The sequence below is a fragment of the Kwoniella dendrophila genome, chromosome 9 (genome assembly GCF_036810415.1).
Source record: "Kwoniella dendrophila CBS 6074 chromosome 9, complete sequence".
Taxonomy (NCBI): Eukaryota; Fungi; Basidiomycota; class Tremellomycetes; order Tremellales; family Cryptococcaceae; genus Kwoniella; species Kwoniella dendrophila.
Genome location: NC_089484.1, coordinates 430,938 through 452,174, shown reverse-complemented (window position 1 = coordinate 452,174; position 21,237 = coordinate 430,938). Strand labels below are relative to the sequence as shown.

The 21,237-nt window shown below is 38.3% G+C and overlaps 6 protein-coding genes across 6 annotated transcripts; 5 read left to right on the top strand and 1 right to left on the bottom strand.

Moving 5' to 3' along the window:
* Window positions 1-1,404: 1,404 nt before the first annotated feature.
* Window positions 1,405-5,318, top strand: L201_006584 (uncharacterized protein; the record flags this gene model as incomplete). The annotated part of the gene is made up of 8 exons (XM_066222303.1): window positions 1,405-1,517; window positions 1,586-1,701; window positions 1,762-2,645; window positions 2,722-2,913; window positions 2,971-3,084; window positions 3,142-3,586; window positions 3,642-4,993; window positions 5,082-5,318. The coding sequence occupies 8 exons, from the start codon at window positions 1,405-1,407 to the stop codon at window positions 5,316-5,318; spliced, it is 3,453 nt and encodes a 1,150-aa protein (XP_066078400.1).
* Window positions 5,319-6,619: 1,301 nt separating this feature from the next.
* L201_006583 (uncharacterized protein) lies at window positions 6,620-8,589 on the top strand (the record flags this gene model as incomplete). Its single annotated transcript, XM_066222302.1, has 12 exons — window positions 6,620-6,702; window positions 6,807-6,906; window positions 7,013-7,121; window positions 7,198-7,247; window positions 7,338-7,411; window positions 7,519-7,591; window positions 7,680-7,828; window positions 7,920-7,955; window positions 8,031-8,093; window positions 8,161-8,269; window positions 8,359-8,406; window positions 8,488-8,589. The coding sequence occupies 12 exons, from the start codon at window positions 6,620-6,622 to the stop codon at window positions 8,587-8,589; spliced, it is 996 nt and encodes a 331-aa protein (XP_066078399.1).
* Window positions 8,590-9,856: 1,267 nt separating this feature from the next.
* On the top strand, window positions 9,857-11,594 carry L201_006582 (uncharacterized protein; the record flags this gene model as incomplete). Its single annotated transcript, XM_066222301.1, has 5 exons — window positions 9,857-9,881; window positions 9,950-10,004; window positions 10,065-10,081; window positions 10,166-10,219; window positions 10,300-11,594. 5 exons carry the CDS (start codon window positions 9,857-9,859, stop codon window positions 11,592-11,594), a joined length of 1,446 nt encoding a protein of 481 aa, XP_066078398.1.
* Window positions 11,595-12,094: 500 nt separating this feature from the next.
* On the top strand, window positions 12,095-13,143 carry L201_006581 (uncharacterized protein; the record flags this gene model as incomplete). Its single annotated transcript, XM_066222300.1, has 4 exons — window positions 12,095-12,169; window positions 12,245-12,576; window positions 12,898-12,973; window positions 13,120-13,143. 4 exons carry the CDS (start codon window positions 12,095-12,097, stop codon window positions 13,141-13,143), a joined length of 507 nt encoding a protein of 168 aa, XP_066078397.1.
* A 603-nt stretch (window positions 13,144-13,746) lies between these two features.
* On the top strand, window positions 13,747-15,348 carry L201_006580 (uncharacterized protein; the record flags this gene model as incomplete). The annotated part of the gene is made up of 7 exons (XM_066222299.1): window positions 13,747-14,063; window positions 14,167-14,312; window positions 14,416-14,555; window positions 14,667-14,749; window positions 14,837-14,944; window positions 15,050-15,133; window positions 15,237-15,348. The coding sequence occupies 7 exons, from the start codon at window positions 13,747-13,749 to the stop codon at window positions 15,346-15,348; spliced, it is 990 nt and encodes a 329-aa protein (XP_066078396.1).
* A 734-nt stretch (window positions 15,349-16,082) lies between these two features.
* Window positions 16,083-21,157, bottom strand: L201_006579 (uncharacterized protein; the record flags this gene model as incomplete). The annotated part of the gene is made up of 10 exons (XM_066222298.1): window positions 16,083-16,198; window positions 16,277-16,444; window positions 16,544-16,765; window positions 16,855-16,956; window positions 17,054-17,152; window positions 17,231-18,392; window positions 18,458-20,278; window positions 20,337-20,483; window positions 20,544-20,664; window positions 20,760-21,157. 10 exons carry the CDS (start codon window positions 21,155-21,157, stop codon window positions 16,083-16,085), a joined length of 4,356 nt encoding a protein of 1,451 aa, XP_066078395.1.
* Window positions 21,158-21,237: the final 80 nt, after the last annotated feature.

Below are 21,237 nucleotides of genomic sequence, written 5' to 3'. Positions count from 1 at the left end.
ATCTCAGGAGAGATAACGATAATACACTCTTTAGCAAGATTCATACCTATCATAACAACTTTCATCATTCTTCACCAGACACTTACTGCAGGACAGTCATACGCTCGAAACAATTAGTAGATCGTATTATAACATCAATACAACATCTTGTGTGTGTTTGGGATATTGTGTTTGTGTGTCTTCGTCAATTGTCACTTAGGACACTTTAGCAATAGTTTTACGCTTGGACAATAAGACATACTTTGTAGAATATTGGACATTTAGTTGAGGTATAAGTAGACGTTGTAAACTCTTTGGAATAGAATATCCGCGACATTTTAGTTAGATCTACAAGTTATTATTATCATCTTCTAGGATATATACACAGTACAGTAAAACCTATTCAAATCTCTTTTCCAACCAGCCATCAAAACATACCAACACTGAATTCAACATATTCAACATTTTCAACACAGTTATTACAACCTATCTGTAACAACTCTCCAAATCTGTGAAACGGGAATTTGCAGTCACAAAGAAAAAGTAAATGGTCATAGCGTATGTTTGTGGTAACCTTTTCTTGACAACCAGGATACAGAGAGATAATACAGGGCGATCAATGCTTTACACTTTTAGACTATTACAATACCATTACTAGACGTTAGATCATAGAATATAGAATATCAAATAACAGATCGTCACACAACTACAGCTCACACTACACATCGTGTGGCCATTCATCCCCTCAACACTAGGATACCTTTGATATACAGTAATCATACTTCGCTTTCACTCTCACTTCAACTTCAGCTTCAACACGTTGCACAAACCACTTTTGCCAATTTCGATACTTCCCGTTTCCATTCAAGTGATATTACCATCCTTACATCACAACCCCTACGATCCACCGGTCATATCTTGGTATCTTCATATCATATACACCTATCTATACGACATCTATCCATAATCGGCATTATCAGTCCCTATCTCTACAATCCTTTCAATAAAGGTATATCATTAGCTAAAAGGATCATCATCAAAGGTCTAGACAATATATGATAGAATAAGCAATAGGTGATTAGATCCATCATAGGCAATTTTGGGATATCTATCGATTACAGTCAACTTGGTCACAAATTTGACACTTCCTTTGTTCATCTACAATCAATCTTTGGGGATCACGGAATCGAATTAGCATTCTTCAGTTGTCCAAACAACATCTGTTGCGAACAAATTAGTTGGACAGCATATTAAACAAACTCAATCAATTCGCACCATCACCATCACCATCGTCTCAACCACTACTGGTTGTCGCCAATCAATTTCAGCAGAGCCATTCTTGGGCCTGCATTTAACCGACATCAACTACACGTTTAGACTGAATCCGACATACAGGATCTTTTGATCCCAATGGCCACCGCTACGATGTCAATGTCAGGTTCAATATCAAGAAAGAGAGTTGGCTCTGTGAGTCAAAGAAACAATGATTCCGGTACTCCACAATTAGATATACAGAGTATACAAATGCCTTCAAATAAGTGAGTCCTAATCGTCAAGTGGAAACGCGGCTGTAGTGGATCGACTAACGTCCTTGATTCGTTTATAGAACCAACGCCCTTGCACTTAAAACAGCAGCGCTCTCATCCACTAAATCTCTCTACCAGACGTGTTCGATACTGAGAAAGAGGCTAAGATGTGTTGAGGACTTCCAAGCATTCTTAGGTAAGTTATGACGCCGGCTTGTGTGTCGTGAGTGCGCCACTGATTGTTTGTATCATACAGAACAACCAGAAAATGCAGAACCACTAGATGTGGTATCGCATATGTGTCATCTTTTCCGTTTAGGATCACCTTTATGTCATCTTTACAATCTCCTTATTCCATCTTTTACCGATTCAACATCCTCCTTATATGCTGAGTTACCAGCTCCGCCGCCTATCGAATATGATTTTCCGCCATTCATGGATTCGCCTAACGGTGTCAGAAACTGGGCTAAAAGACCTGAAAATGCTAAAATGTGTCAAAGGTATATAGCATCATTTTGTATGGCAATGAAAAAACGACATCAAGAAGGTAGATGGCATAGTGAAATATGGGCATTACACGAATTATTTGGTAAATCAAATGGTGATGATCCTGAAGCATATGATTCGACAGGACTGATGAAAGTCCTACAAACTGTTGAAGAAATTTTAGATCATTTACCTGAATCTGCAATGTCACCTTTATCACCAACTACACCACATACAGCATCATCTTCAATACATCATATATCAGCCAATGCTTTAAGGAATCAATATCAGCATCAACAAAGACAATCGTACGATCTACCATTTACTTTAGGTGGAAATGGTACTGGATCAGGTGCTATAGCAAATATGGCTGCGACAATGAATGGTGGTGTACATTTAGATTCGTCATCTAGTCCAGTCGCTACGACAAGTGCGATTCCAAATGGAAATGGAGAGGAGATGCAAAGAACCAAATCTACAGTAGATGCAAATGCTTTTAAATCTGTCGAAGAATTAGTTTCAAGTGAAAAATCTTATGTACAAGAATTAGAAATTTTAGTTAGATGTTCACAGGAAATGTTAGATAAACAATTAGTTTCGACTGAAACTAATCATCAAATATTTTCAAATTTAGCTAAAATACTAGATTTCCACGTAAGTCTATCAACAAAATTTGCCATGGGCTGATCCACAATATGCTGATGTATCATTAATTTCTCGATTGTCATAGCGAAAATTCTTGATTAAACTCGAAACTGAATATGAACCGATCCAAGAAGGTAGAGGACCAAAAGCATGGGCAGAAGGTGTTTGGGGTAGACCATTCATAACATCCGAGGCTGAATTTGATTGTTATGGCCCATACTGTGCGAATTATTTAGACGCTATAACAGTTGTCAATGAGCAAATGCCAAATCTTATGGTGAGCTGGCCAACAATTGACATTTTGAATCGGCGAGCTGACAAAAGACCTTGATAGCGAGGACAAGAGTTACCGCCCGATGAACGACCTTGCCTTGATCCTCAACGAGAATTACAAGCTTTCATGATCAAACCTATTCAGCGTATCACCAAATATGGATTATTACTGGATGTAGGTGTATTCACTTGGACCCGCAATGGAAGTTGTACTGACATATCCGCTGTCCAGGCTATACTGCACGCTACAGCCAAACACGATTATCCTTTCCGACCTGAACTCGAAGAAGCATCTGCAGCTGTCAAACGAATTGCAGCTAGTATAAACGAAGTCACAGATTTCAAAGCTAAACAAGCTACAGTGAAAGAATTGATGGACAGAGTTGAAGATTGGAAAGGACATGAATTAGATAAATTTGGTGATTTATGGTTAGATGATCATTTTACAGTTACTAAAGCAGATCAACCTAGAGAATACCACGTTTTCTTATTCGAAAAAATGATGTTATGTTGTAAAGAGGTTCAACCGGAAAGAAAGAAAGCCAGTAAGAATTCTAGTATGTTGAGAAAGGATAAAACTATTAGTAAATCGATGGAAAAGAAGAAATTGGCCTTGAAAGGTAGAATCTTCGTTAGTAATATCAATAGAGCTACTTTATTGACTCCAGAACCAGGTCGTGAGTACTTTTGTTGTAATCAATGCAACCCCTTGCTGATACAGACTTATTATAGCTTCTGACCCATATGGTGTTTCACGAGTTTGTATCGCTTGGACTGTACCTCACCGTCATCCTAATGGATGGCACGAAGATCAGGAAGACTCCTTCATAATGATTGGTCGAACCGAAGATCAAATGAAAAAGTGGGCGGACAAGGTTACCGAATTATCTCTTGCCGAAAGGAAACGACAGGAAGCCAACAGAAATAGCAGATCAGCTATGAGCACCGGTAGATATTCTGGTTCTGAAAAGGCATATCAACACTCTTCATTCGCTCCACCTACACCAAGTGCAGAGAAACCACCATTTACTTTCCCTCCACCACTACCAGGTCAAGCCAGTCATTTCGCTTCAGCAGAAGATGAGGATGAAGATGGTTTGATCAGTGGTAGAACGACGCCAAGTATGTCTAATCATGGACATGGACAAGGTAATACTTCACCGTATACTAGTGTCCACCCAACTACTGGTCGAAGAGTTCAAAGTCAACAATCTATGCCAGCAGCTATGCAAGCTGAATTCCGAGCTCGAGCTTTGACTGAAGATCAATTTGGTCCATCAATGACACAATGGAGAAATCAACAGCAGCCTATGCCACCTCCATTACCTCGTCTTGCATCAGCAATGTCAGCTATGTCAACAGCGAGTGAAGCAAGTTTCGGTCCAGGTTTAAATAGTGCAAGTAGTGCAAGATCTTATGGATTACCACCTATGTCACGAACATCATCAGCAGTCACAGGAAGTAGAATATTATCACGAGCAGATGAAGAAGAAGAACAAGATTCACCTGTAGAGCAGAGAGAAGCTTTCAATAGATTTGGACCAGCTAGAGGAATGGCAAGAACACCTTCACATGGTATTGTTGGTGGACCAAGTGTACCTTATCCACCACAATTACGAAACCGGAGTGCATCTTCACCAAATGTTTATCAACAACCTAAATTTGCAGGATCATTAAATCATGAATTACCACCTCCACCTCCATTACCTGCTGTACAATCAGGTGGATCACCTTATCAGCCGCCTTCACAACCATGGATGGACTCACAGTTATCAATGAGTAGTTCAAGTACTTTAGTTGGTGGTACAGCGTATTTCACAAAAAGAATGTCAGCAGGTACCAATAATAAAAGATCAAGTAGTGAAAGTCATTCAACTGAAACTTCTGAGACTACATCAGATCAACAATCACCTGCCACACCATATGGTAGTATACCTCCAAATGGTGATCATCATCAAATGATCAAAGGTATCACACCTGTAGTTTCAAGACAAAATAGTGGTGATGTTATCAATGGAGGTGGAAGTACTGGATCACATGGTTCAGCAGGTTCAAATGTTTTAATTAAACTACGTTGCGGTGAAGTAAGTCAATTTTTTCCAAATTCGCTTACAATATTCATTCCATTTCATAGTTATGGATGATAACTGATCATATCACTACAACTTATAGGATCAATTCTTGATTGGTGTTCCACAAGATATAAATTTCCCAACGTTATATCAAAAAATACACAAGAAAATTAGATTATGCTCATCAGCTGCGGCAAGAACAAATGATACATTACAAATCAAATGGATTGATAATGATGAAGATGAAATTACAATTAAATGTGATGCTGATATTGAAGCTATGATTGGTGAATGTATGGAGGTCGGTGCTTCACATGTTAACTTAGTTGCCAGGTAAATGACATAGCATGTCGAAAAGAGGAAAGAAAGGGACTATTGTTTAGAAACATTTTGCTTTGAGATCGTAAAGGAAAGAAGGGTATACAGTATATTAAATTTGTAATAATGTAGTAATAATAAGATTCCGGATAATTCAGAAGGTTTTGCTTTTTTTAGATTTTACATTGATGAATAGCTTGACGATATAATGATTTCTTGCTAGGTATTAGGTTTAGGTATTTTCGTATTTGTTTTTGCTTGTTTGACTTGGCCTACTTTTTAGATTTCATTCATGTATCAAATCTTATCGTCGTCTTTGATTTTTGCGAGATGGCACTTTTCTTTCCAGTTACTATAATACATTATTAGCGGGTAGCGTGATCTTTCCGTTTTTCGAGCACATCTTGAAAGGTCGATCTTAGACTTCATGTATCGGGGACATGTACTAGCTGAACGACTAGTCATCTTGAATCCCGTAAGGCCACAAATGAAAAAGTCTATGAGAACGATAACGTTAATCGCACAGATCATCTATGTACAGAATTACATAAACATCACTGGGCAATCAAGGTACAGTATAATTCGAGGCACAATTCTTTTTTTTCCATCAAAATGAGAGATAATTTGATTAGACAGTAGTACTGTATCACCGTCTCGAAATACAACTTAAGTAATGGCCAGTGCTTTATCAGTTCTATATTAGAGCATGAGAAATATATTATATTATGTGAGGGGACCTGTGCATGGTAACTAACCCGAAATCTCATTTCGATCAGTGGCTTTTTCGAGAGGTCAATAATGATCATCAATTTAGATCTGGCATTCATTTGTCGTCTGGACATTTCACTTCGAGCCCTGGATATAGCTGATCTAGCGATCTATACTTCCTTTGATACGATAACGAAGTGTTTAGTATATTTCTATAATATTCGAAAATAGGAAGATGTTGGTTAGTACCGTGACATCGATCAAGGTACAATACTCATCTTTTACGAAAGACTTGAATAGCTGTTGATGTGTGATCTCTTATTTTGATTGGATTGCATTGTAGAGTTAAAGTAATGTCTTGATTATCAAGGGGATTGAATGAGGTGATAAGAGATCTCTCAGATCTCAATCTTCATTCGGTATGACCGGCGATGAAATGATTATTTACCATGCAACAGGTCGGATGGAAAGTATAAATAGGAGCCATTTTTCCTTCTTTGATTGAATTTATCTTGAGAATCGAGATCATCATTATTTTATCTTCCATTTGCTAAAGATCAATCCCCTACTACTTGATTTGAGACAAGTTAAGCAACCCCATTAACAGCAACAATGAATTCTAGCGCTTTTGAGCAAGCTGCAAAAGCTTCTATAGATTTATACCATGATTTAAATTTGGGAACTTATATGGTAGCGTGAGTCAAAGTAGAACATTCCAATGATTGTTTCATAAACCTTCACCGAATCAACTCCAGTGATCTGTATTAACAATTTCTTCTCTTCGTGTTCACTCTCGCAGAACCGCTGTAGATACCTTTTTATGTGGTGTGATGATTGTTCAATTTTTCGATTATTGGAATTATTCAAGAGATGATAGACGTTTCAATCAAATCATGGTGGTGAGTGAATGTACAGTATTAAAGCAATAAGTTACTTTAATAGCAGTGCCACTACTGAGTCAGGCGAAAAGCTAACAAAAAGTAATGTGACATATACCACAAATAGCTCATCACTACAACATCAAGTTTGGCAGCAACAATTTACATTACTCATATGATGTTCAAACTCTTTGTATATGATTTTGGTCACTATGCACCATTCGGAGCTACGATGGGTGCGTTTATTAATCTATAAATACGATTTACTGACTGTAACGGATATAATCTGATATCATTTGTTGTTTTACCTAGATGTTATGTGGATGTGTATTTTCGATATCATCCCTTCTACTGCCACTCAAGTGAGTTGGTCGTATTTCAAACAAATGCGGCAACTTTTCAGCATGACACCTTCTCGCTAGTTTTCGTATATACTAATACTCTTGCTTTAGATATTTTTCGCTCATCGAGCTTACAACCTAAATGGAAAATCCAAAACGTTACTTATCTCAATGATAATCACAATGTGAGTATCCCTAAATCGCCTATCGAGATTCTATCCGCCACAGAGGTAAGGATGAACGATCGTTCTAAGGAAATTATCCTAACGGTGCTATTTCTTTCTGTATGCAGTCTCGCTTCTGTCATAGGTTCAATAGCTACACCCTTAACTCAAAAACAAGATTCTAACAACGTATGGAGTAGTGTGAGTGTATAAGAACACTTCTGATAATGATTATGCTATGTCGGCACTAACAATCACTGCGAATTCTTTTTCTGATGGCCACAAATAGAATGAAACAATAGGCACTGCATTTACCTATTTAGGTCTAAGTGGGGCTTTAGCTGCCGATATCATTATTACAGGATCGATCATGTGGGGTTTATCCAAATCTAGAACAGGCTGGATGGAAACTGATAAAATGATAACTAAGCTTATCAGGTGAGTAGATTTTGTACCTACCTTACTTTGTAAAGTTTACTGTGGTACGATTTCAAGTCACATGACTGACACAATCTTTGGCTCTGTATAGAATTGGTATCGAAACGCAATTACCTCCAACTCTTCTGTAAGTTGTTCAGGTTGACAATCCGAGTTCACACGCAAAAAATGGTCTAACGTAAAGATTGGAAATTGAAAACAGATTAATAGCATTTTTTGTGGTGATTTTCGGTTTTCCAGATACCTATCTTAATGTCTTTCCTCTGTAAGTAATTTTGTACGATAGAGCCAAATAATACAGCATTAACGAGTCGAGATTGATTCTTTTCCAGATGGGTACAATCGAAAATATATACTTGCGGTTTATTGGCCTCTTTGAACAGTCGATATGCTCTGAGAAGTGCAAGAAGTCATGGAAATATGTCTTCTTCCACTAGTAAAGTGAGTGTTCCATCAAACATTACGCTTATTCGCTGTACCGTACTGTGATTTTGAAGCGAAAACTTACGTTGACCTATTAATCTTCTTAGACCCCTGCCAAAACAGTCGTTCATGTGTTGACTGAAACCTACGTTCATGTGAGTCCTGAATTTGAAGTTGTCAGCAATAGCTTTATAGCTAACAAACGAATCTCTGTTTGTCATGTTGATGTTCCATAGCGTGATGATGAAATTTATTCACCTTCTCACACTCAGAATCCGACTGTTCAATCTTCGGTTAACCGGGATGAAGTTTCGCCACATAGACGATCAGTAAAATAAAACTTGAAAATGGAAATGATCGATGATGACGATTCATTGGAACTCGATGATTTGTCCAAGCTCGATCAGGAAAAGGGAGGGCAAGAAGACACAGAAGTTAGATATTCAGGGCATAAGGTGGATTATGTAGATAACGCTAGTAGAACGGGTCTGACTAATGATAGCCCTGTATAGTAAGCCTCAAGATTCTTGATCTTCAACACTTCATGCTCTGTTGCCCGTTTCTCCGAGATTGAGTTTTCCCTTGCCTCCAACCTTCTCATATACGCTTCATGTAAAGGTAAAAGAAGACCTATACGTATAAATTTCTATGCAAAGATAACTATATAACCATCAGCAATATGATGAAGCATTGATGCATTGATGTCTCACGCTTCTGCAAGTTTGCGATGACAGATGCTGTTTGAGCTAAAAACAAAATGACTGACAATAGAGTTACCTTCGGCAAAAGGTTGGTTGCATCAATACAATCAGAGCAGGAATTGATTCACCAAGCCCAATGACCCCCCTTATAGATTTGAGATGAACTGTCAAGATAGATAGTAGAGGTGGCCTGATGGTGCCTTATAGCAGCAACCTAGAACAATATTGATTGACATGGTATTTGTTGAGCTATTCTCAAGTCGTACTTGACGAGTAGGTGTGAGATGTCAATCCAGATCTCGGAAACAGGTCAAAGTGTACTGAAAAGTCCAATCAGCTACGAGGCAAAGTTGATGTAAAATCCCCAAACGGCCTAGATCGTCCAAGTTGACTCAACTATTGAGTTAAAGTTTGATGGCGAAAAGGGGTCCTTTAGTCCTAGTACAGTACTTATCAACCATTTGTCATACATATGTCTCATCTCGCTTATTTTTATTGACCATCTACTTATATTACAGTAGTACCTGTGAAAGTAATTGGAATGTATATTAAACAGTAAAATCACACGCGTACTCTCTCAATCATGCTACTATTTAATACTGTAGTATCATACTGTATATCCTTGTTTACATTTCTTTCTAGTTTATCCACCTTTCTTTCTCTTTCCCTCCTTCTTTACACTTAGACTTGCTAACTTTTTCTGTATATTTTCATAATCTCTCCCATAATTTCTGTATAGAATATCCTGTAAAATACTCGTATTCTCTTCCTATCCCGGAAAATCATTATCATAAAAAAAGCTTGTAAAGCACTTTATACTGTGTATACCCTCCGCAGACTATCTCATTAATCACAGTCCCTTTCCAATCACTCTCACACAGATCATCGAAACATCTACCCCAAAATGCCAATTCTCAAGAAACCTCTTAGTACGCCGTTTCTCATTGCCGATATTCGTGTGTAGTTCCCCGGAGCTGACTTTCAATAACTCCACCAGATCAACATCACTGGCTGATGTATCTTTTAGCTTGGTTGTGTCCTCCCTTTGCAGTGTAAGTCTGTTACTCGTACGGTAGCGGAATGAGCTAATTAATGCCAATGTCTAATGTTAGAACAAAAACGGAAGGTTGTAAGTATTGTAGAGGTTTTTTCAACAAACAATTTTCATACCTTGTATGTTTGAGGTATCGGCTGATTGTTCACTTAAAAATAGATGAAACGATCGACTTAATCATCAATCTAGCTCTGATCTTCGTTTACTTCCCAGGTAAGTGTCAGGATAACTTCGATATTAATCCTAGGACCACACGCTGCAATGTCCATTGACCCAACATCGTTGTCGCATAGCTGTGTGTCATGCTCTTGTTTGTGTATATCATCGAGCACCCAAAGAATGGCAACCACGGGGAAACACTTACGAACCTGGTAGCGATATACCTAATGAAGCCTACATGGTTGACCCATTCCCTCCTCCTGAACAACCGATTGCTTTGAGTGATCTCAGCGGATCACCACGGCAGCCGACTGATACCTTTGCTCCCGACGATCAACAGCAATTACTTCCATCCCTTCCTGTTGGACATCTTTCCAGAAGGGAAGCGTTTAGAATCACCAATCCGACCACTCAACTAGGACCATCGACTTCACCGCCTTCACAACATGGTTCTTTCGGTAATCGAGGCAATTCGCCCAGTGCTTGGACCACCCCCGACTTGGAACAAGGATACTTTGGAAGGTCGCCTTCTTTTGGACCCGGTCGACAAGATCAACTCCAAACCCCTTATTCTTCTCCGCGGAGTCCAGCTCGCGTCTATCGACCCGAAGATTCTCCTTCGAATGTCACCGGACAATACCATCCATTTAGTCCTGGTCTCTCAGGCGCTCCCAAGGATAAATCGCCACCTCCTTATACCGCCCAAACAGGCCCTAAACAGAACAAACTCAACACTGTTACGGGCCTTGGTCTTGATTTTCAAGTTCCTCGTTCCCCTGAAGCTCACAACGATGGACCGAAGCGTCTCTACATCTCGAACCCCGACGTAGCGCCTGAACCTCTTAAGCCACAACAACCTGACCAACTTTCACCAGGAGGCAAGGGAAAGCAGCCATATCGACCTTTACCCACTCCACCGATCTTCCCTTCACCTCCTAAAGAGCCTTCTCGTCCCCTTCCTCCAATCCCGGGTCAAGCAACTGAACGTCGACCAAGCCCAGAAGAAGCGGAAGAGATGATCGCAGCTGGTATCGATCCTCGCAAGAGCTTCATTAGTGAATGGGAAGCTGTCCCTGCGCCCAAGACCGAAGCACCAATCTCTGACATACCACCTCAAGGTGAACCAAACATCTCTCGACCGGCTTCCGGTATAACGAGACAAAGACCATCGCGAAAACCTTCTCCTCCTGATATAACTGCCCCTGTTGGAAAACCTGCACCTCCAAAATGGTCACAAACGCAATACATCAAAGATTATGATCGGGAGGAAGCAAAAAGAAAGAGGGAAGATGAAAAGAGAAGAAAGCAAAAGGAGGCGGAGATGCGAGATGAGGAGAGACGAGATGGTGTAGAAGCAAAGAGGAGGGCGGAAGAGGAAAATAGAAAGCTTACAAAGGCAAAGATGGGAGCTGAGAGAACAGAAAGGTAATGTCCTGTGTTGTGGTGAAAATTGGCAGAAAACAAAATTTTGAAGGTCTGTATCTTGTTATGGTATTGTGACGATGCTTTGTAGCTTGCAGAACTGAAACTAGTTAATCAAATTAATGTATCTTAATGTAACTTGACAATTTGATAGACAATCCTTCATCGTCAGTCATCGGACGTAATGATTCACGCTGCAGACTGAGCACAGAAATCAATTTGTCAGCCATATATACAAGTGTTCGCATCTCAAGTCATCACTACTCGTATGCGTTATGCGGTTGTAATAAAGGAATGAACACTTGGAACTGCCACTTTTGGCTGCATTCCTGTTGAAGCGGGATCAAATTGTCCTCAGCTGTTGACGTTCCGAGTTCCGAACGATGACATGGGAACAAGAACATGCAAATGATAAAAGATGATAACAGCGATTTATACCTAAAATCTTTACCATCTTGTCCATATTATCATAAAAGATCTCTCAAAAAAGTTAACAAGACAGTCAGGATGGGTGCAGCACAATCATCACAAAATGTTCAAGAACAGATTATAACGCCTTCTGAACCAGGGACATCTGTACAGGTGAGTTTTGCATAATGGTATAAGTAAAATTATGAAGAATGCTAATACACGGATAATTTCTTTCATGTTTCGTAGTTCTCACCATCATTGATATCCAGACTTTCTTCTCCAGCTTCTAACGAAAGTAGTACTAGTAATAACAGTAATTCAGCAGATGAAATAGTTAGAAGAAGATTACAAGTTGAATCTGAAAATTTAAGATCACAAGAAAAAGAAATTTTAGAAAAAATTTCAAATGAATTGGAAAAAGAAAATTTAAATAAAGAAAAACCTGGAATGTCTTCAGAAGTATTATCAAAAGATATTGAACAAATAAGAGAAAAAATTGAAAGATTAAAAAAACATAAAATTGATAATGAATCTAAAGGTGTTAAAGCTGCTAGAGATCAGGTTGAACAATGTTATTTGTGAGTTTCATGTATCTATATCTATTCACGGTGTATGCTACACAGTCTTTGCTCTATATCGTATACCAATGAGGAAATAATTATGGTGAGATTAAGGAGAGGAAGAGGATGTCGGGATCAGCGAATGGAGAATGAGCGTAGAAAGCTCGCCCGTAATATTGTGGGAAAGACTTGTATTTATATTCTAGCTATATTTGATAACGATCCAGATAATGATACTACCCAAATATCCCTATGAATTTAGATTGAACGCTGGTGGTTGTATGAGAGAAGTTATATTGTCCGGACGCTGATATAAACCTTTTTGTTTTTTGGGTTCAGAAACAACCCAGAGAAACCACTTGATTGCTGGAAACAGGTTGAATTATTCAAATCTGAAGTCTCAAAACTTGAACAGGTGAGTTTGCATGTTATGTGATCGTTCACCTCAAGATGTGACTCGATCAATATAATTTTGACTTTCTCCTTTGTTCAATTATGTCAACTATCCGTTTTCCTACTATTATTGATCATCCGACTAATCTTACTACTTTCTACTTGTAGGCATTCGTGAAATCCCTTCAATAGACAAACTATGTAAATAGGAAAAATGCATGACAATGCAAACATGGCAGACTAGTTTTCCTTTCTCATGTCCCGGCTCTTTCTTCAACGTGTCTCAACACTCACTTAAGGTCTCACTTGTATGCTTTTCGCTCAGTAGGTGAGGTCATGATACGAAAAAGGAATAATATAGATATATCTCTTGTCAATACTAATCTACCCTTTGACCCCTTGCGCACTAATATCACTTTGTAGTTCACTTCTTTTCATTAATAGCCCCTGTGACAAACCCGATCGACGTAAGATTCAGTTTCAATTCATCAATCTAGGTTCACCCCTTAATGTATCCTTGGTATTCACCACAAAGGATCGACCACGCAGATTGAACAAAGGATGGAGAATCGTCTGCAATCGCTGGAATTTGAGGTCGGGAATGGGAATAGGTAAGATATGGTATATATACATGTCAGAAAGCAGACCCATTTCGATCTTCTATCTGCGATTCAATTAATAGATTATCTAAGTAGACAGAGCAAAAAGATCAAAAGTCTTGTGATATTTTCGATAATATCATAACTAACAGGATTAACAGGATTCTACACCATTCACGCTTTATCATTGTTAACAATGAAGAAAACTTTAGGTGGAGTAGTGGTATATGATACTAATCCACCTAGATTTACACATAACAACTTGGATTCATCTTCATTATCAACAGAAAATCAAAACAAGCATGAAATTCCCACAAGCTGGGAACAAGACAAAGATAATCAAGCTACTTATCTATTCTTTCCAGTTTTCGGTTCATTTTTCTTAACTCTATTGTCTACTTTATCTAGTCCATTCATAAAGAAATTGAGTGTAGCTAATATATCACCACATAATGGTGGGGTTATTCAAGTTGGTTTATGGGGATGGTGTGTTAGAGGTATCAATGGTCTAAGGTGAGTCTTCTTTACATTGATAATAAAGCCAGGAGAGTTAGATGTCGAATATTGGTATACATATATTGATGTACGAGACCTTTTGTCCTTTTTTTTTTCATAGCGACCAATGTTCTGATATTAGAGGATTCGGTTCAGATTTATCATCAACTTTCAACAATTTACCTGAACAATTACAAGCTTTAAACACAATCAATGAAAAATTGAAATCTGATTATATCGTTGCCACTACTGTAATGCATATTCTAGGTGAGTTCGACTTTGAATTTCCTTTTTGGGATGAATGAAAGGTATACAGGATATATATACTGGATCAAATTACTGAAATGCTGATTTTGTATTTGTACTCTAGCTGGTTTATCAGTCTGGTCTACATTGTGCTGGACTTTAGCTGCGTCAGGGTCATGGAGAACAAGAGAAGTTTGGGCGTACAATTGGACGAGATGGGCTTTTATCGGTGTTGGTTATAGTTCAATAATGGTTTTGATTGCTGTAAGTTAATACAATTACATTTTACATAGCCTTCCTTCCTTTGCATGATCATAATCTACCTCTATGAATCGATCATGAGAAGCTGACGTTGCAATGTGATCAATCGAGTAGTGGTCATTAGATATAGGAATGTTGACTAGAATTCAATTTGCCAATATCAAAATTGACGATGTATCGGTTTCTGTCAAACCTGGGTGAGCTTTATTATATCTCATATACATTGAATCATTTGGATTCCATTCCTTGCTTTCTTCATTTACTTATCTTCATTGTACTTTTAGTGCGGTAATTTTCTTGAACATGATATCGTTTTTATTGTGTTTCGTTACTTTCGGTGTTAGAGTATTTTGGAGTAAATATAAACCTAGACCTTCTTGGACAATCAAAGGGTAAATCTCTTCTCGATTAAATATTTGCTTTTTCTACTTGTTTACCACATTCATCACACTCAAATTACGATGAAGGCTAATTGTAAAAACTTATCATTCTCTTAGCAATTCCGATTTCCATAATAATCGATATCCACACCCACCAAATTCAGCTGCTTTACCACCAAATGAAGATTCACCACCAGCTTGGTATGTAATTTTGTACTTCCTTCACATCCCCTAAAAATCCAGAAAAAATTTCCTCAAAAACGAATTTGTGCTGATAATTTGACCTCAATTTCGATATTTATAGGGAATCATTAAATGTTTCTGATGTAAATAAAGTAATCGTCAATAGTGATGAGAAATTACCTATCGATACAGATAGTAAAAATTCAGTTGATCAGCGTGGATTTGCTGTTTGATCAAGCATCGCGAGTTTGATTATGATAGACGACAGAAGATGTGCTCCATCTTTGTAGAATCATGTTCACATATATAAGTAACTGTCAATATAGTATTCAAAAACTTACCCATCATCTTTCACCGAGAACACACCAAACCTCCTTGTGCAATTTCATATCAGATTATATACTGTATACGGCTCTTATCATGCATAGATAACATTTCTAAATCATCGCTTTGAATTTTCCGCGTACTCTGTGTCCTTAATCAAGCTCCAATTAGAGCAGCACTGATCCTATGGACGATGTCTATATACACACATGTGGCAGCAGACCATGTAAGGCTTGAACACAAGTCTTGCTTAGCATCATGGGAATATTCCAAAGTGTACAGTATGATCAGATACTAGAATCGCTTTACATATTTAGTAAAATATATATATCTATTGACTTGTTACAATTTATAAAACATTGGAAAAATATGGTATCTTGTGACAATCTATGGTATATCAAAAATAAGATCTAAAGCTAAAATAAGAACCAAAATAAATGAATGGCATTGAAAGGGGCAAATATACCGGTACAAGTCAACCTATGCAATACTCCTTCTGTTTACATCTACTACCTCATGATGACGTACAATCAACGTCTCCTATACTTGTAATAAGCAAACAACACATTTCGGTTCCGCTTTTGCATCTGCCTCCGCAATGATAATAATTTTGACCTGATCTCACATCGCTAATTTATAATCTCTAATCTCGGTCAACGAAAACTTGAGGTGCATTATCAACCATCCATTGAACACTTAAAGCTTTACCTGCCATATCACCAAATTCTCTATTTGGATCAGCTGATCTCATGAGTGTAGCTAATCAAGAAACACAAAGTCAGCATGATGATTCATTTACAGTAAATGACAGAGTGAGGAAGCAAAATAATCACTCACGTCCAAATACGACACCCAAATTCTGCGAAGTCATAAGGTTAACACTTGATTTACCAGTAACTCTGTTCAAGTGTAACATCAACGTTTTGAGTGTATTATAATGTTCTTTGGGTAATTCCTTTAATAAAGCACATAAAGCTGAATGTTTGTTATTCGCATCTCGAATACCTGAAATAGCATAAATTGGAAGATCAGCAAAGGTCCTAACGTCTTATAGCTATTACTTTTGACGATGAATTGTTTTCGTGAGGATGTAATGAAACTCACTAGCAGCGGCAACGAAACTTTCATGTAAAGCGTGAGTCAACAGTGGATTTGGTAGACTTCTGAAATAAGATTTGAGAACTGAAGTAACACTTGAAATATCGTTGAATACTTCTAAATCTGTCAAGTCGAAAGCATCGTAATCTCCTCGTTCGAACAGCTGAGTGATTTGTTTCGATTGCGATGAACCTCCAGTTTTTCTATATATACCTTCGTATTCCATGCCTGTCCCAAAAAAAAAGAAAAATCGTTAGCGGTCAAGATTATAGGTTTTAAATGAAACGAGAAGAACAGCAGGCGACAAAGACACTCACCAACAGCTTCAACAGCACTGATGCATTTAGTCACAATACCAGGTATAGGAGTTTTATCGGCTCCAACTTGTTCAATGAGATCTCGGCCAAACATTGAAGGGGCTGAGTCGGTAAGAGATATTAGTCATACAAATTAAAACCAGTAATCGGTCAAAGCTGCATGATACACGATAATACACATTTCGAGGGCCAAACTTACGTAGTGGACCATCAAGGTTCTCACCAGCACCATTTCTACTACCTGTACAACTTCTAGGTAATTTTTCAGCACATTTAGAGTGACAAACTATACCGCATGCTATGAATGGCGGTTCAAATGCTAATTAGTCAAAAATGTCCATGATTTCTTATCGTGTGATGGAAATTCAATACTCACAAGAACATTTAACTTCTTGTAAACCCCACATTTTCTCTTGACATAATTCACATCTAGTTAATCTCATTGTAGAATGTTGACTGAAATTATGATCTCTGAAACCAAATTCAGTTGAAGGTCTTTGTAAATTGTTATTATTATTACCATTTTGTAAATTTTGTATAGTTTGTGTTGTACCATTGATTTGTGATGTAATTGAATTTGCTAATCCTGACATATTCATATTCATATTTACACCTAAACCTTGATTTTTACTATTTGCTGAAACAGGTAGATTCAATGGTTTGGAGATTGATGCACTTGAGTTATAATTGGCTCCAGAAGAAGAATTAGAATCTGATGTTGAAGAAGGTGGACCTTTTGATGATTTATACCATTTAAATCTTCTTGCAGGTGCAGCTTCAATAGGTTGAGGTTCAGGTTTTGTAACTTTAACTACTCTAGCAGTTTCTTCAGGTACTTCTTGTAATGTCGCCGATGTAGCTAATGATGATAATGATGGTGATCCACTTGGATGTGTTCTGCCACTACTACTTACAGTAACTTTACTGTTATTATTACCAGAAAGATTACCAAATATAGTTGGTGGTCTAATTCTAGATAAATGATCTTGAACAGTTTCAGCTTGTCTTGATAATGATGCATTTAGTTCAGCTAATTCTTCATTTTTAGCTGCTAAGGCTGCTGATTCTTCCAAGAAAGATTCCTTTGTTTCCCTCAATTCTGCAATTTCTCTTTGCAATGCTTCTCGCTGAGCTGTAAGAGGTTCTAACTCTTCTCGGTATTGCTCTTTGATGGTATCTAATCGATTTGTCAAAGATCGGCTCAGCGATGAAGCTGCATCATCACCGTTGGATGAATCGACACTTCCTCTTCGAGCATTCAATTCTTCGACTTCTGCAAGAGACATATCCCTTTGAGCCCGTAATCTAGAAATATCCCTTTCTAAACCTGTCAAACTATTGGCCAAATCATTACTTCGTCTTCTCATATTTTCCGCTCTTCTTTCATCTCCAGATATCACACTCAATCTAGCGGTTTGAGAATGTACTTGAGCTCTCAATCTCGAAACTTCAGCTTCTAATTCTCTACGATGTGCTAATTCTTTATCATATTCTTCTCCTGCTATCGTTAAACCTTCTGAATATTGTTGACTCGTTCGCTAATAATCCAAGTCAGGTGATCAGTATTTTCATAGTTCAGCCTATCTCCAATGTTTGGACTTACTTTAGCACCAGTATATTTATTCTTTAACCCCGTTATAGTATCTCTTAATTCTTCGATTTCCTGAATTACACCGCTTAAAACTGTTGTATCAACTTCAATCTTATCTTCATCTTTATGTTTTGCTGCAGCAACTAATTCAACTATAGTTGAGAATGATCCATCACCATTACCATATCTTGAATTGATTGAAACTGTACTTTCAGCTGAAGGTTGTCTAATTCTTAACATTTGTGGAGTTTGTACTTGATCGTTTGGTGATAATCTCGATCTTGAAGGTGATCTGATTGCACTTAATCCTTCTAAAGATTCCGATTTACTCGTACTTGGCCTTTCAGTTGTTGCAGTAGTAGTAGTGGCAGCAGAAGATAACATATCCATATGTGGTGATCTTGCTAATGAAGGTGAATTGGCTTCATGTATAGATAATGGTGATGAAGGTCCAGACCCACTTGCATTTTCGACTGCTTCTTGCCCTTCTGGTTTTACGTTTACAGCAGATCCACCAGATTTCGATGCACTCTTAGGTGATTGATCGATATTGTTTAGTATAACAGCGAAATCAGGATCGGATAGAGAGAATGACATTGGTGGTAAATTAGGTGCATTCAATCTAGGTGTGGATAATGCCCCTTCAGATAGTTGATTACTTGAAGGTTGTTTTGAAGGTAATCCAGATGTTGTAGTTGAAGTAATTGTAGTATCTATACTTGATTTACGAGATGATATCGAATCTTCATCTTCAATAGTTGTCAAAGGTCTTGATCTACTAGTAGCTAATTGATCAGGTAACGAACTAGTTCTAGGTGGCGGTCCACCAGATGTAGTAGATGAATTTTGATCAGGTGTTGTTCTGCCTCCTCCTGAAAGAGACATTTGTCGATCTCTAAAGGGGAACATATCATTACCTGGAGATGGTGAAGGTGTTGTGGGCGATCGTAAAGGTTGCAATCCTTGTTGTTGCTGTTGTTGTTGTTGTTGTTCCGCTTGTAAATCTGTAAATGATGCTCTTAATGGTGAGGGTGGTAAAGGTGACATTCTAGGTTCAGCGTTGAATGTTGAATTCTGAGAATCCATATTGAAAGTCATAGCGGGATTTATAGATCTTCTCCTTTCAGCTTTACTTGTAGGTACGTTCAGTCCAACAGGTCCAACACCTAATCCAACATTCTGTTGCTGTTGTCTTCCTGATGGACCAGCCACAGGTACAGGTGAAGAAATATTAAGAGCCCTTGTCGAACCTAATGAAGGACTTGGAGCGTGACCAGGGTGTTGACGACCTTGAGGACTGTGTTCAGTGTCCATTGATCTACTATGAGACACACCGCGATTAGGATCTGAAGGTGAGGCAGGTAATGGCATATTTTCGGCATCTATCAATCGTCGATCTGCTGGAGAAGTGGCTCTCTGAATTGGTCTATCCACACTTAAATCCCTCTGTTTATCCCTTTCTCTTGATGATTCCCGCTCTGATGCATCTTCGAAAGCTTCACCTCCATTGTGAGGCGTATCAAATTTACCAGAGTTGAAGGAGTTAGGCGTAGCTGAAGGTGATCCAAGAGGTGAGTTGGCAGTTTGAGCTAGAGACATAGATGAGGGTATACCTGGCGTTGATTGTAAAAAGTTCCCAGCAGGTATAGGGACAGGTGAAACGATTCCGTGCTGATTTGATGGATCATCTTCCCTCTTCTTCTCTCTCTCCTTCTCGGTTCCGTCAACATTTCTTTCTCGTCTTTCCCGTTCTCTTTCTTCTTTTCGAGCTTGCTTCTGCCTTTTATGCTCCGCATGGCGCCTACTTCGCGCTACTCGCTCATTGTGACACGCCTATAGGAGAGCTATCAGTGAGGACTGCCCAGGGAGAGCAACAGATGAGATTACTTACCATACAATATATGCCCTGACTGGTCTTGGCAAATACGAGTTCCTCTATTCGTCTCTTACATGTTCTACATGTGAAACAGTGGGCATGATATGACTCATCACCTGTCATAATCGCTTCCTCTGTGATAGCTTGTTTACAAACGAAGCACTATTATGGGGTTTTAGCTGATAAACTGCTTTTACTTGTATCGTCGTCCAGCTAACTTACTTGATAAGAACAATTTCCACAAACTGGACTACCATCTGATAATAATAGTAAATTTGTATCTGCCGAAACCTTGTTCTTGCATTTTGCACATTTGAAGCAGTCTACATGCCATAGGGAGGATCTTTGAGATGAAGTAAGCAAAAGTTAGTATGGGCCAGCATATCGAGGTATAATTTGTGGATGTTTTATGAACCAGAAGATTTAACGTCAACTTACCCAAAAGCAACTACCACACCACCACTTTCTTGATCTATGACTTCATAACAACCACCACATTTAGCATCCAGATCACCTAAATTAGGTAAACTATCACCTGTTTTAGCAGTTACAGTTGGTGTACCTGTTTCCGAACCATTCTTGAATATATGTGGATTATGAGATTGTGAACCGTTTGTGTTTATTATAGGTGTAGGTATATTAGATGGTGACGGGATTCTAGGTGATAAAACTGCTGGTGCCGACGTTGATGCGGATGGTTTCGGTATATCTACTACAGGTATAGGTGAATTAGAGGGATGTGGTATTGGAAATGCTACTGATGAAGGTGAATGTGCTCTGGTATTAGATGATGACGAAGATGTTGTTGCATCAAGTGTAGTTGTTGATGATGACATTATTGGTTTGATCCAGTAATTGAATATCTAAATAATCCTTTCTAAGCGTATAGTTGTACTTCTGGTATGTTATCTATAGG